A 15,890-nucleotide genomic window follows, 5' to 3' on the forward strand; every position below is an offset into this window, starting at 1 on the left:
TATATTACTTGTAAATATCTTCTTCCATTCAGTAGATTGCCTTTTTGTTTTGTTGATAATTTCCTTCACTGTGCAAAAGCTTTTGTTTTGGTGTGGTCCCAATAGTTATACTTTTGTTTCCCCTGACTGAGGAGACATTTCTAGAAAAATGTTTCTATGGCTGATATAAAAAAATTACCACCTTTGTTTTCTTTCAGGAGTTTTATGGTTTCATGTCTCAGATTTAAGTCTTTAATCCATTTTGAGTTTATTTTGTGTATGGTGTAAGAAAGTGGTCCAGTTTTATTCTTTTACATGTAGCTTCATAGTTTTCCCAGCACCATTTATTGAAGAGATTGTCTTTTTCCCATTGTATATTCTTGCCACCTTTGTCATAGATAATAACAAAGACAACATGGATGAAACTTTAAAATATGCTAAATTAAAGAGGTGAATTATAAAAGACCACATATAATTTCATTTATATGAAATATCCATAACAGGCAAAACCATAGAGATGGAAAGCAGTGATTTCCCGGGGTGTGGGGAAGAGGGAAATGGGGAAGTGATTGCTAATGGATATAGGGTTTCTTTTGGGGGTGATGAAAACGCTCTAAAATTACATAGTGGTAATGGGTGGCTTTTTTAATTGAATAATTTAAAATAATTATTGCATAAGATTGTGAACAAATCCTGACCAGCTATAAAGCCATGGAAGATCTAGTAGCCAAGAATGCATGATTTTAAAACTTTATTACCCACTAGGGGCTGTTCTTATGCCCCTCAATCAAATGCTTAACTAACCATATATATTTAGTCAAGGTTAGGAAACTGGAGTAGACTAAAGAAGAAATTAGAATACCACTGGAAACCTTTTCAAAGAAAAGATCCTACCTTTTCCCTACAAACTAGTCAGATTTGAAACTCATAGTGTTTGGAATTTTCTGGCTGACCTCAGCTGAAATGAAAATGCCAGGGAGAGGAGGCAGGTGTAGTGATGAAGGATTTGCACAGTTTGAGATATTTTGGCCATTGTCAACAAACTTTTGGAAGATCAGATCAAGAGCCCTTGAATGTCCTTAGGTTAATTTAGAAAGTAGCTCCATCCAGAAAGGGGGCTTTAACTTTTTTTTTAAAGAGTACATTCTCCTTCTCCAAACCAACCTAAAGGTCCTTTTCCTCTTTACCCTTCATAAATTCAGTGTATTAGTTAGGATTATGTACCTTTACATGTGACAGAAAAGAAAACCCACAAAAGAACTGTGGCTTATGTGATTATTTCTGTTTCATATAAAAGAAATCTGCTGGTAAGCAGTGTAAGGTTAAGGGTATTTATTCTACAAATTTGGGAGGGACCCAGATTGCTTCCAGCTTGCCACTTGCTGTCCTTCATCCTCATGATCCAAGATAGCTGTTGGAGATCTAGCCAACCCAACTATATCTCAACAATAGGATGGAGGGACCAGGAAAGGTACATTCCCTCCCTTTGAGAAAACTTCCTAGAAATTATAAGACTTAGCCAAATTTAGGCACAAGCCATAATCTAACTGCAGATGAAGCTTGGCAGGTCTTCAGCTGACTGGAAATGGCTCAGTTAAATCTGAGTTCTTATTGCTAGAGAAGAAAAGGAGAATGGATATTCAGAGGCAAGTAACAATCTTTGCCTATAAATTTTGGTTGGGGTCCAGGCAAACCTAGAACACACATCTAAATCCAAGTGTAGGGCACTTTTACATTTTAAATTTCTGTGTTAGAATACTATATTTTGCCAAGCTCTCCAGCACATTCAGTTGTCCTGTGACGTTTGGTTAAATGTGGCTGCAGAATAATATAATTGGCAAGTGCCTTTGGTCAGTGGTCTGTTTCTATGTTGTTTTGTTTTCCTTAATATCTGTTTCATGAGGTATAACTGACACATCATAAACTTTACCCATTTTGTGACTTTCAAATTGTACAATTCATGGGGCACCCGGCTAGCTCAGTTGGTGGAACATGTGACTCTTGGTCTCAGGGTTGTAAGTTTGAGCTTCACATGGGGTGTAGAGATAACTTAAAATCTTTAAAACAATAGTGTACAATTCAATGCTTTTTCATATGTTCACAGAGTTGTGCACCCATCACCGCTATGTAATTTTCAAGTATTTTCATCACCCCCAAAAGAAACCTTATATCCATTAGCAATCACTTTTCCATTTCCCTCTTCCCCAAGGCCCTGGCAATCACTAATCTACTTTCCATCTCTATGGTTTTGCCTATTATCGACATTTCATATAAATGAAATTATATGTGGTCTTTTATAACTGATCTCTTCCATTTAGCATATTTTAAAGTTTCATCTATGTTGTCTCATCTATTAAAGGAATGTACTTCATTCCTTTTTATGGCTGAATAACATTCTGTCATATGGATATCCATAGCTGGCTTATCCTTCCATCACCTGATGAAATTTGGGTTGTTTCCACTTTATGACTATTATGAATAATGCTGCTATGAACACTCATATACACATTTTTGTGTAGCCATATGTTTTCATTTCTATCGTGTCTATACCTCGGAGTGGAATTGCTGACTTATATGATAACTCTATGTTTAACATTTTGAGGAACTGCCAAACTCTTTTCCAAAGTGGCTGTTCTGACCAGCAATGCATAAGGGCTTCATTTTTTTTTAATTTTTAAAAAATATTTATTTATTTTTGTGAGAGAGAGAGAGAGAGATAGAGTGTGAGCTGGGGAGGGGCAGAGAGAGGGAGACACAGAACCTGAAGCAGTCTCCAGGCTCGAACTCATAAACTGTGAGGTCATGACCTGAGCTGGAGTTGGACGCTTAACCAACTGAGCCACCCAGGTGCCCCAGTGAGGGCTTTAATTTTGCTGCATCCTCACCAGAACTTGTTTTTTTTTTTTTTTTTTTAACGTTTATTTATTTTTGAGACAGAGAGAGACAGAGCATGAACGGGGGAGGGTCAGAGAGAGAGGGAGACACAGAATCTGAAACAGGTCAGCACAGAGCCCGAAGCGGGGCTCGAACTCACGGACCACGAGATCATGACCTGAGCCGAAGTCGGACGCTTAACTGACTGAGCCACCCAGGTGCCCCAGACCAGCACTTGTTATTATCTTTGATTTTAAGCCATCCTACTGGGTCTGAAGTGGTATCTCATTATGGTTTTCATTCCCATTTCCCTGATGGCAAATGATGTTGAGCATCTTTTCATATGCTTATTGATCATTTATATATCTTTTTTGGAGAAATGACTATTTAAATCTGTTGCCAATTTTTTTTCAATATATGAAGTTTATTGTCAAATTGGTTTCCATACAACACCCAGTGCTCATCCCAAAAGGTGCCCTCCTCAATACCCATCACCCACCCTCCCCTCCCTCCCACCCCCCATCAACCCTCAGTTTGTTCTCAGTTTTTAAGAGTCTCTTACGCTTTGGCTCTCTTCCACTCTAACCTCTTTTTTTTTTTTTTCCCCTTCCCCTCCCCCATGGGTTTCTGTTAAGTTTCTCAGGATCCACATAAGAGTGAAAACATATGGTATCTGTCTTTCTCTGTATGGCTTATTTCACTTAGCATCACACTCTCCAGTTCCATCCATGTTGCTACAAAGGGCCATATTTCATTCTTTCTCATTGCCACGTAGTACTCCATTGTGTATATGAACCACAATTTCTTTATCCATTCATCAGTTGATGGACATTTAGGCTCTTTCCATAATTTGGCTATTGTTGAGAGAGCTGCTATAAACATTGGGGTACAAGTGCCCCTATGCATCAGTACTCCTGTATCCCTTGGGTAAATTCCTAGCAGTGCTATTGCTGGGTCATAGGGTAGGTCTATTTTTAATTTTTTGAGGAACCTCCACACCGGTTTCCAGAGTGGCTGCACCAATTTGCATTCCCACCAACAGTTGTTGCCAATTTTTAAATTGGATTATTTGTCTATTGTTGAGTTAGACAAGCTCCTTATCAGATATGTGATATGGAAATATTTTCTCCCATTTATTGGCTATCTTAACTTTCTTAATGGTGTCTTTAAAATACAAAAGTTTTTAATTTTGATAAGGCACAATTTTTCTTTGTTGTTCATGTTTTTGTTATCACATCTAAAAAACATTGCCAAGCCCAAGCTCACAAAGATTTACCCCTGTTTCTAGTAAGAGTTTTATAGTTTTAGTGGTTAACATTTAGGTTGATAATCCTTTTTGTGTTAATTTCGGTATATGGTGTTTTGTACTCTTAAGCTTTATAATGCAATAACAAAATTATTGTGAATCATGGGTATCTCTCCAAAGAGAGTTCAAACAACCTCAGCAATTCGTACTGGAAAAGATTGAGCTCTTTGGGCTAGATTGCCATTTCCATTACTCTAGAAAGAGTAATATGGTATAACGATGCTTCTTTTGTTTATAATTTATCATAGATAATTTACAAAATGACCAAAATTGACTACTGTCCCCTTTAGAGTTGAGTATAAATAATCGAATTAGGAATTGGTACATTTAGCAATAATATCTTCCATGTTCCTGACAGACACCATTATGCCTTCATGGGAATTGTGACTATAAACTTTCAATTTTTGATCAATCAGAAAATTAAAGTTAGACAAATGCAATCAAATAGCCACAACTAAATTGGTACAGCAACTGTGGAAAATAGTATAGATATTACTCAAAAAATTAAAAATAGAGGGGCACCTGGGTGGCTCAGTCAATTAGACATCTGACTTTAGCTCAGGTCATGATCTCACAGTTCATGGGTTTGAGCCCCATGTCGGGCTCTGTGCTGACAGCTCAGAGCCTAGAGCTTGCTTCGAATTCTGTGTCTCCTTCTCTCTCTGCTCCTCTCCTGCTCGCACTCTGTCTCTTTCTCTCTCTCTCTCAAAAATAAACATTAAATTTTTTATATTAAAAATGAAATACCATATGATCCAATAATTCCACTAACTGGGTATTTTACACAACGGAAATGAAAACACTAATTTAAAAGATATATGCACTCCTATGTTTATTGCAGCATTGTTTACCATAGCCAAGATATGGAAGTAACCTAAGAGTCAACTGATAGATGAATAGATAAGGAAGATGTGATATTATATACATATAATATATAAAATATAATAAATAATTTTTATTTTTAAATAAATAATATATAAATATATAGAGAATATATATATTCTATATAGAATATATATTCTAAAATATATATTCTAATATATAGAATATAGAATATAGAATATATATTCTAATATATATATTCTAAAATATATAGAATATATAAAATATAATGTAATATATAATGCAGCCGTAAAGAAGGATGGGATCACACCATTTGGGTCAACATGGATGGACCTAGAGAGTATAATGCTAAGTGAAATAAGTCAGACCAAGATAAAAACAAATACTTTATGATTTCACTCATATGTGGAATCTAAAAAAACCCAAATGATAAACACACAAAAAAGCAGAATCAGACCTATAGATACAGAGAACAAACTGAAGGTTGCCAGAGGTGGGGAATGGGGGAAGGGAGTGGGAGATACAGGTTCCCAGTTATGCAATGAGTCACGGGAATAAAAGTCACACCATAATGAAAACAAAAACAAAACTAGCCCCAAGGGGGAGAGAAACAACCTTTTTAAGGTAGCAAAAACTAGATTATCATAATGGAAACAACTGTTGAGAAATTCTAAATGCCTCTTTTAGATTCTGCACACATGCATCCATTTATTAAAGGCAGGAATTTTTAAAATCACAGAAACAGAGTCGAAGGGGTCTTAGGAGGGTATCTCTTCTAGCCCTTACCTCCAGGTAGCAAAGTATCATTTTCCCATTTCCATTTTACAGATGAGGCAAATGAAGCAAACTTTGCCCGGTTTCATTTCCTGGCTTTCTCAGTTTCGGCTTCTCTCTCAGGTGGACTTGTTCTAGCAGAGGTCTCTGGTAGCAGAGTAGTCATCCTCCTAGCTACCAATCCCAGAAAAAATTTCTTCTCTTTCCTAATCATTCTATTTCTACCAGTTGTGCCAGAACTGTGTCTGCCTGGCTTGACATGGAGTTGTGTGTACATATATATGTATGTCTACCCCTCCCCCTTCCATCCAGAGAAGTTACCGGAGTTCCTAGGATGACACAATTAGTAAGTGATGGAGCTACAACAGTAACCCAGTTCTCTCAGGGTCAGCCTCATCATCTGCTCTGTGTGCATCACTATAAGTGGCTTGAGTTGCTTTAGACTACGAGACAGTAACAGATTTCTAATATCTCTTTTAATTCTGTCTTAGACTGCTTCTTCTGTTTGCCTGTTTCTTATTTTATGAGCTATCACATTTGTGATAGCTTACATTTTTATTATATCACATTTTTTCTCTGAAACTAGTTTTAAGTTTCTTGAAGTCTCCAGCTGTGACTTATGTATTTTTTAAATGTAAAAAATTTTATACATTTTTATGCATTTTTACAATGTATTTTTTGACGTTAACACTTTCTTGCAAATAGTAGGCACCTGGCAAATATTTGCTTATTTGAGCAGAGAAAAGAATCCTCCCTACAGAATGTGAAAATAGGAAGGGAGTTAAACACGAGCCCACAATTAGAGACTGATGGGGAAAATACCCAGCAGCACCATGAAATACATGGTTCTAAATCTCAATAAAGCAATTCAAGCACATAAAAAGTACTGATTAAAACTTATCCTTTTTGTCTGTCTCTCTCTGTCTCAAAAATAAATAAACGTTAAGAAAAAAAAAAATTAAAAAAAAAAAGGGGCGCCTGGGTGGCTCAGTCGGTTAGGCGTCCGACTTCAGCTCAGGTCATGATCTCGCGGTCTGTGAGTTCAAGCCCCGCGTCGGGCTCTGTGCTGACTGCTCAGAGCCTGGAGCCTGTTTCGGATTCTGTGTCTCCCTCTCTCTCTGACCCTCCCCCATTCATGCTCTGTCTCTCTCTGTCTCAAAAATAAATAAACGTTAAGAAAAAAAATTTAAAAAACTTATCCTTTTTGTGATATAAAATACAGAAGATACTCCTAGGAATAGAATGTTTTGTGAAAGAAAATCTTCATTCAATCCCCAAACTGAGGTGTGTCCATGGGCAAAATGGATCTAGAATCAGAACACCTTAGATGTGGTAGGAATGGATTTATTCAAGGAGAATTTTCATTTTTATCAATTAGATACAATTTATAAACAGAAACTATAGATGAAACGCCTTTAGATAGTGAAAGAACATTTTAATGAGTACATAGGGGTGCCTGGGTGGCTCAGTTGGTTAAGCGTTTGACTTGGCTCAGGTCATGATCTCATGGTTTGTGAGTTCGAGCCCCACATTAGGCTCTGCGCTGACGTTGTGGAGCCTGCTTGGGATTCTCTCTCTCTCCTTGTCTTTCTATGCCCCTCCCCCACTTGCACACGCATGTACACACTCTCTCAAAATAAACTTTAAAAAATAAAAAGAGTACATAAAGACTTACATAATATCTTCAATCTAAGACTATAGTTATACAATTTTAGTCATTATTGTAAAAAACAATTTAAAACATTAAAGGAGAATTTTAAAAAGAAATGGTATCACTCATAGCCTTTACACCCTAGCATAAAATTTTATATTCTCTTTAAGTATTTATTCTCTGTGTATTTTTACATTTTCTAAAATCATAGAACACATGTAAGATAAAAGGTAATTTGTAACTATTTTACCTCTAAGGATATCTAGGAAGAGAGCTAAAATATTTCTGAGCATAAAGCAGTGAAAATAAGCTTTTTATATTTTATTTTCTGAAAATTATTTTACCAAGTCAAAAGGGAAATTAGGATAGGTGTGTGTTTCTTAAGATCCTGTCACATTCCTAATAACCATTCTTAGAAGCTACATGTTGAGCTCCAAGGAATGCATTGATCAGATTGGCTTAGTTAACCTTTAACAAATAATCTCTCAATCAATGTAGTTTCAGTTTTGGCATGTTAATTTTACATTTTGTAGTTACAGTAGTGTTGCCCTATATCAATAATTTTAAAAAATGGATCAATATTATAAAGTGGTTCAATGAAGCATAAAATAATGATAAAATAGTAATGTAAATATTACAATTCAAATAAAGAAATAAACATAAATTGTAAACAGCACTCCAGTGCAAATATAGATTATAAATCTGTATTAGCTGTGACAAATCTATATGTGACTTTGTACAGGAAATAAATATGTAAATTGGAAGTACAACAATAAGTATCTGAAAATTAAATTTCATTGAGTGGGCTTTCTATTAATGTTAGTCCCCAGTGCATTGTCTCTTATAACATTTTTCTCAGTTAGCTTTTTTTTTGTCATTGTTAAACGAAGCATAGTGTGGCCTTTTATCAACTGAGATTTTTCTAACGCAAATATTTAATAATGGTTTCCAACTGATGCAGAATGTGAGTTCCATGAGGGCAGGGATTTTATCTGTTGATGTGCTACATTCCCAATACTTAGCACAATGCTTTGAGCTTAGTAGTTATTCACAAGTTATTAATGAATAAATGAATTTTTTAGTAAAAATATCATCAAAGAAAATCAAAATCTTAAAACTATTATTCAAAGTTGTACTCTTTGTAGCAAAACTAGGTACAAGTTACATTGTTGCCTTAAAGCTTACAAAATCAGCTGAAAATTAATAAGATGTTAATATGAGAAAGCAGAAGGAACTAATGGCAAAACTATTTGATCAAAAACATTCCTGGGCATTGCACATGTGCATAGCACATAATGTTGAAGAGCAGTTACTATCATCATTCACTTTCCAGCATGACATATATGAAGAAGTACTCAACAAGTTACCCTTATTCATTATTGACAACCAACTGCAAGATTTGGGTAATTATTTTGTAAACTGGCGTGTAAAGCTGGAGAAGAGGCATGTATAAGGTAGCTTTGTGAGTAATTAGGAGGTATGTTATAAGAATAAAAGAAGTTCAGCAGTCATCAATAGGCTTCTGTTTTTGCTTCGGTTGTTTGAGGACAGAGTGAATATTTTAAAGATGATCAAGCTATGACCTTTAAATATACGTCTTTTTAGTATATGTTGTGTGAAGAAAGACGCACAAGTACAACATTCTTGTTTTCTACACTGAAGTATATAATACTTGTTATCAGGGGAAGGGTGCACATATAAGTTTTTGAAATGAGAAATGGGACTCTGATAATGCCAGATAATTATTTCACACCAAGTGTAGCTTAGCACTATATTCAATATCTAAGATAGACTAAATTTATTTCAGGGATAAGATGTCATGGTTTTTAATGTTGAAGATACCAGGATTTTTTAGAAGATTGAACTGTGGCACAAAAACTTAACTCTTGCACAACAGTTGACTTTCTTTTTTTGGAGAAAAATATCAGTGATTCATTATCGGGAATATTTAAAAATAGCATCCAAAAGTTGCTACAAAATATGAAGAAATGTCCAGCACATCTCACAAAGTCCTTTTTGCTAGCAGGCTATGTTCTGCTCTCTGTAAGCCTCGTCACTAATTTGGTGATTTGCTGTAAAAAGAGAGATCTGGAATGATACTGCAGCTCTCTCTGGCTCTATGCTATTGCCCTTGGCCTGGAATTTATTTTTTTTTTTTCACTTCAGCTTGCTTAAGCAGATTGCCCAAACTGTGCATGAGTTTTGCCCTCTGAAAGCTGGGTTCATTTTCCATTTCTACTCATCTGGGACAAGCTTCTACAAGAGGGCTTCTTTCCTTTGGCCCATGCCTAATGCCCTGGTAAGTGGGGTTCCGCCTGATTTCAGCTTGCTGTTGTTTTTTTTTTTGCACTGTTTGAGATGGAAATGCTCTGATTTAACACCACATGGTGGGTATTCAATGCCCTCCCAGATTGTGAATTCCTATTGCTTTTTCTTTGCCTCTCCTGTCTAACCTTATTATTTCAGAAGATGTTAATTTTATTATCTTGTTCACATTAAATACAGTCATCTAGGAATTATTCAGAGGAAAACACTGGCTGGATGCTGTTTCTGGTTACCTAGCATTTATTCCAATTTTTTAAAACATTGAAGAAAAGAAGCAGAGGTTATTCTACTCTTTATGATTCATCAAAGATTCTTTACATTTCATGGGAAATGGCCAATAAATCTTGGTCAGGAATCTCTACTGATTTTATAGGAGATAAATTTACTGAATTTAGCAAAAGGTTTCTCGGAAATGGCTCCTAATTCCAACTCAGACCTTTGTTGCAATACCTCTAGTAATGGCCCACTTATTTGTGATGTGTAAATATCTCATAACTGCACCTGCTTTCACATACACAGTATTTGTGCACTGTGACTTCACTATCCCAAAATTATCTCAAGTAATTTGAAGGATCAAGAGAATGGTGCAGACCAGCAAGGGTACTCTAGAGTCAAAGTTGTATTTAGCTGTTCCACATTAGGATAGCTGAGCCAAATATGCTTATGGCTGTCATCCACCCAAATGCTTAATGTCTGTGTGGTGTTGCTAGCATTTTGAGTCTCCACCTTTTGAATGTCATTAATGCCTGTAATCATTCTTGAGGATTTCTGAGCCTTCTCATCATTCAATATACTGCTCCAGATTAACAATAGAAGTCAGACCTACTGAATCACCAAAGGATGGTCTCTACAGACTCGCATCTGTCTCTATCTGAATTTCAAGGCCGTTAAGGATGCTCCTCTGTCTCTACCAACCCAGGTTAGTCTTTCCTAGAAGCTATAGAACTAGACAAAACTGGTTTTTTAGGATGCAAATTAGGTCCTGGAATTAGTGTCATCTCAGGTTCAATGTACAAAATTTCATTATGACTAACTGCATGACTTGTTCATGGGAAACTAGCATGGAAACAATTTAACAAAAGGATACCCTCTTTTTAGTTGAAAGATGGTTTTCTTCATTTTTTTAAGTTAAAAAAAATTTTTTTAAAGTTTATTTTGAGAGAGAGAAAAAGCACAGTGGAGGGTGGGGAGCAGAGAGAGAGGAAGAGAGAGAGAATCCCAAGCACACTAGCAGTGTGGAGCCCAAAGCAGGGCTCTAACCCATGAACTGTGAGATCATGATCTGAGCTAAAATCAGATGCTTAACCCACTGAGCCACCCAGGCACCCTTAAGCTTTTTGTTTGTTTGTTTTATTTTGTTTTGCTTTGTTTTTTTAATTAGAGAGAGAGAGAGAGAGAGAATAAGTGGGAGAGAGGGGCCGAGGGATATATAGAGAGAATCCCAGGCAGGCTCCATGCTCAGAGTGGAGACCAATGGGGTACTCAATCCCACAAACCCTGGGATCATGACCTGAGCTGAAATCAAGATTCCGATGCTCAACCGAGCTACCCAGGTGCCCCTGTAAAAGATGGTTTTCTGATGCAGCTTTTCTAAGCTTTCAACCAAAGAACTTGGGTTCTATGATAAAGAAAGAAAGACTGTTTTTTTAAAAGAATAAATATTAATTTAAAAGTATTTTGTTAGAATTATTATTTGAGGTTTTATAGCAGGTACAAATCTCAATCTAAAAAAAATCTGGTTTTCAAGAAATATAATTTCATTTTTTATAACTCAATTTCTGTTTCAAGCTCTGATTTCACAAAGGGTGGCAGACACTTAATCATAGTCACTGGCAGGGACTGCATCTAAATTGAAGGGGTTTACATAGTATTAGAGGAAGGGGGTTGAGCATTTGATCCTTGCTCCTCCTCTACCATGCTGGCTCTCCCAAGGTTTCCAATCTGCATCCTTCCTCAATAGCAGTCATTCCCACACATTGCTGCTGGGTCAATCTTGGTCTATCAACAAGGCCCCTTTAGGTCTGTTGGTTTCTGTTCCCTCTGCACCCTTTTGGGTGTCTGGAAATCATTGTGTTGGGTTTTCAGAACATTCATGGTACTATGTAAGGCTTCACTGTCCATTATGGTAGCTATCAGTCACATGCGACTATTTACATTTAAATTAATTAAGATTAAATATTAATACTCCTGTTTCTCAGTTACACTAGACACATTTCAAGTGCTTAATAACCCCAAGTGACTAGAGGCTACTATATTGGACACGACGAACATTTTGTTCATCACAGAAAGTTCTATTGAACTGTACTCTAAAGTCTGGGCTGGGCTAGACACATAGTTCAGCTTTTTCTTCTCTCTGGGGTCTTGCCACCTCCCTTTGGCTCTACCAAGGAAAAAGAATGTTGAGTTATCTCTCTCAGATCTCAGATTCCATAGATAGATCCTGCTATTTCAACTGCACCTCTCCACAACTTGTGCCAGAGTAGAGTGAGACTAGGACTTACTGTCCTAAGGACCCACCAGCATCTAGCTTCTCAATATTTTCCTCCCAATTCTTCTTCCCCTTCCAGTTCAGGAAATCCACTTCTCATCTCTGTTAAAGGAAGTTTTACTATTGTCTATAGCAACACTATCCAATAGGAATATAATGCAAGCCACATGTATAATTTAAATTTTTCCTGTAACAATATTAACATGGTAAAGTAACAGGTGAAATTAATTTTTAATGTCTTTTATTTAACCCAATATATCCAAAATATTATAATTTCAACAGGTAATCAATATAAAACTATGAATAAGATATATTCCTTTTTTTACATGATAAGTCTTTGATATTGGTGTATATTTTATATTTACAGCACATCTCAACTTGAACTAGCTGTATTTCAAGTGTTCAATAGTCACCTGTGGCTAGAGGTTATCATACTGAACAGTGTAGGTCTCTAATAGGATTCATTTCATTGCTCCCTAAAGGGCTAGGATTTAGAAACTCAAAAGCCAGGGAAAAGTTCCCTGTTTCTCTGCATTCTGTTATATTCCTTTCCTGAAACAATGAGCAAAGACCAGCCTAAATGAGGGTGGGTGTGATGCTGAGGGTGTATCAGGGTAGAGTCTAGGAGGAGAAAGGCCATAAGATAAAAAGAAGTACATGGAAAAACAACTACTACAGAAACCATCAATTAATATTTTAAAGTATTAGCCTGCCACAATGAGTATTTTTAGGACATAAGAACTGCTGTAGGATTGTCAGGAGTAAATTTGTTAACTGTGGATTTAAAAGAAATAATTTCATTAGCAGTTAAAGATTGCAGGAATGTTGTATACAGTATAACTGCTATGGTAACTGGAAAACAATGCAAAAACCTGCAGTGCTATTATTGGGAGTAAATCTTATTAGTATGACTAAGGCACAGATAAGTTCTATTAGTAGTTAAATCCTGCAGTAATATGTCTGACAATTTTTACTGCAAAAACTGTAAAACCTAAAGATAAAAATTTTATCATCAGGAATGACAATAATTCAAGCCTTTGGTTGCATTTCATGGACTAAAATTTCCATTTTGGAGGTTTCTGAAACGGTGACTAGCAAAGCTGCTTCAAGGAAAATACTTTCTATAATTTCAAAAGTGTCATGGCAAAGAAGATTGAAATTTTTGGGATTTCCACTTATTTCTTTGTATTCTGTCTTCACTGTGATCTTGATGAAATTTAAAGGCAAAATCAAAATTATTTTAAATGTTGAATATTTTGTGAAGTAAAAATCTATTTATAAAATTTTGTAGTCAACACCTGGGTCAAATGAACAGGACAGTTAAAGTAACATACATCCACAGGTCTATTATGCAGCTTAGGTCTGAGACGGAAGGAAATGATAAATCAAGACTGGAGTAAGTAGGGGATTAGAGAAGGCTTTGAGGTGTAGTTCTTGTGTTGAAGGGCGGGAGAGGGTCAGAAGGATTTGCACACCGGTAGGTAGGGAGAATGGGGGCTTTAAGAAAAAGGTAACTTCTGGCATGCCAAAAGATCTCAACTATACATGGCATGAAAGGTGGTCATGAGAATTGAGGGTAAGTGAATTTATAGTAATTATTATAAAATCTCGACCCCACATAAGTTATTGGTTTTCTGGTCTTGGTAATCACTGAGACAATGGGAAAGGAATAACGTTAAATGCACTATTTCTTTAGTCCTGAGGTAGCTATGTTTGGCAGCAACTAAGTATTGCTCAAGTATTCTTGAATACTGGTTGTTTTTTTCTTGACTGTTTATGTTCGCTACCAAACACAATGGTGTACATTATTAATTACCATTTAGTGACTGTTTTACTATGTATCAAGTACTTTACCTACATATCTTCCATCTTCTCAACATCCCAGAAAGGCAGGCATGATTATTTGTTTGCCAGAATAAGAAGTCAAGACTCAGAGAGGTTAATTTGCATTATTTTCTTGCATGCTAAACACCTGTTTATGAAAAACTCCTTGAGAATAGGGACTGTATCTTTTATGTACTATTAATTGTATTTAATATGATCAATACTCAGTTGGTTTCAATAATTTTTAGCTAAGCAGATGAAAAAAAATCTTAAGATATTTTGTAAGAAAGTTTCTTCAATAAATTTGGTTAGCAAACAGGTTATTAAAAAAAAGTTATGAGAGAAAAAGCTGTTTGGTGGAGACTTTAGAAGCTAGCTTATGAACTTGAGCTCAGCAGCAGAACAATGTAAGGTCTGCTCTTAATTTCTTCATTTTGAACCTTGATCTCTTCTTAGCAATCTGTGCAACTAGAATGAAAAAGAAGAGTTTACATCCAGGAAAAATATTTCTCCAAAAATAAAAGCTGTCCTGTAAGAAATTCTTTCTCAGTCTCTTGAGAAAGATTCTTTAGGGGCCCTATATACTCCTTCTCCTTCTTGGTTCTTTTTTTTTTTTCTTCTTCTTCTTCTTCCTCAAGAAAAGACATGTATTTAAAATAGATTGCTTTGAAGATAATTTCTCTACAATAAAATCTCTCTCCTTCCCCCCCCCCCCCCCCCCCCGCCCCGAAGATGGGAAAGAGTACTAAATGAAACCAGGTTGACCACATAAGAAAGTTTGGAAAGTTCTGAAGAACAATAATAAATGGGATGCAAAACCCTCCTGATCCTCATGTGGGTTGTTCCTGAAGGGCAACTTAGATTAAAATAGTTTATGACCATTTCTATAAATTAGTCATAAAAAAAACCCCATACACTTAAAGTCTGTTAATGATGCAGAATATATCACTATATGAGATCATAATGGCTGTAGGTTGTAGTGACTTAGTAAACCACTCAGGAAGGACACATGAGAACTCTAAGATGTACAGAAAATAAGAATCAATATAAATATTATGGTTTTCTTAATATTTTAAAGTTAAGACTGTAGCAAAATACATGATATCTATGTTCTTTTCTGTAAAGCGCACATTGTGTTCTTGTGGTGTTATTAGATTAATTTCTTTATTGAAAAAGGAAATAAAATTAGATACTGGATTCAAGACCTGTCTCCCCATCTCTCCTGATTCTTCAGTCCCTCTCTCCTTTTTCTTGCTCTGCTTGTGTATATAGATGTGATCAACTCTCACCATTGCCCTCCTGTCCTGTCCTTCAAAGAGTCCGTCCCTAGATCCTGATACCTTTTAAGGTATTTTGTCCAAGCACTCTGCTCTCCATCCTTAGTAAGATTAACGATGGATCTTAATTGTTTCGGGGACCCAACTTGTTTATTTTCTTTTCATGTTAGTTACCCTTTCTTTTTTCATACTATATGGTGATTGCTTACAGGGTACTCCTACTTCTCTGACCATTCCTCCTCAGTCTCTTTTCCACTTTACTCTGCTTATTCCTTAAATGTTGGGATCCCCTTTCCTCCAATATCATTCTTTGCCCTCTTTCTCTACACCAGGGGTCTATGAACTACCCAAAATTGAAAGCAAATTTTTGTGTTTTATGATAGGATATATTTTCCTCCTTGGGAGAGTGTCTGTAGCTTTCATCAAATTCTCGGCTTTCATCAAATTCTCAGAAAGGTCCTTGGATCTTTTTAACAAGGTTAAGTGTCCCTGCCCTCACACTCTGCTTGGGTTATTTCATCCTCTTCTTTGCCTATAACCACCCTTTTT

General features: G+C 36.1%; 1 protein-coding gene across 17 annotated transcripts in view; it reads left to right on the top strand.

Annotated features, from left to right (window-relative positions):
* Nucleotides 1–15,890, top strand: part of EHBP1 (EH domain binding protein 1) — a 368,736-nt gene that overhangs the window by 18,619 nt on the left and 334,227 nt on the right. For 12 of the 17 annotated variants that reach the window (XM_042981497.1, XM_042981498.1, XM_042981500.1 and 9 more), the window contains 2 exons: nt 9,594–9,726; nt 10,555–10,671. The exons of 3 other annotated variants lie outside the window; for them this stretch is intronic. Coding sequence is in view for 1 of the 14 variants with exons in the window: in XM_042981503.1 (XP_042837437.1) it covers nt 10,646–10,671 (26 nt within the window). In the remaining 13 variants the exon portion in view is untranslated. Of the gene's footprint in view, nt 1–9,593; nt 9,727–10,515; nt 10,672–15,890 lie in introns of all 17 variants that reach the window. 2 more of the 17 variants (XM_042981494.1, XM_042981496.1) reach the window with 2 other exon arrangements.

This window comes from Panthera tigris, chromosome A3, assembly GCF_018350195.1.
Source record: "Panthera tigris isolate Pti1 chromosome A3, P.tigris_Pti1_mat1.1, whole genome shotgun sequence".
Taxonomy (NCBI): Eukaryota; Metazoa; Chordata; class Mammalia; order Carnivora; family Felidae; genus Panthera; species Panthera tigris.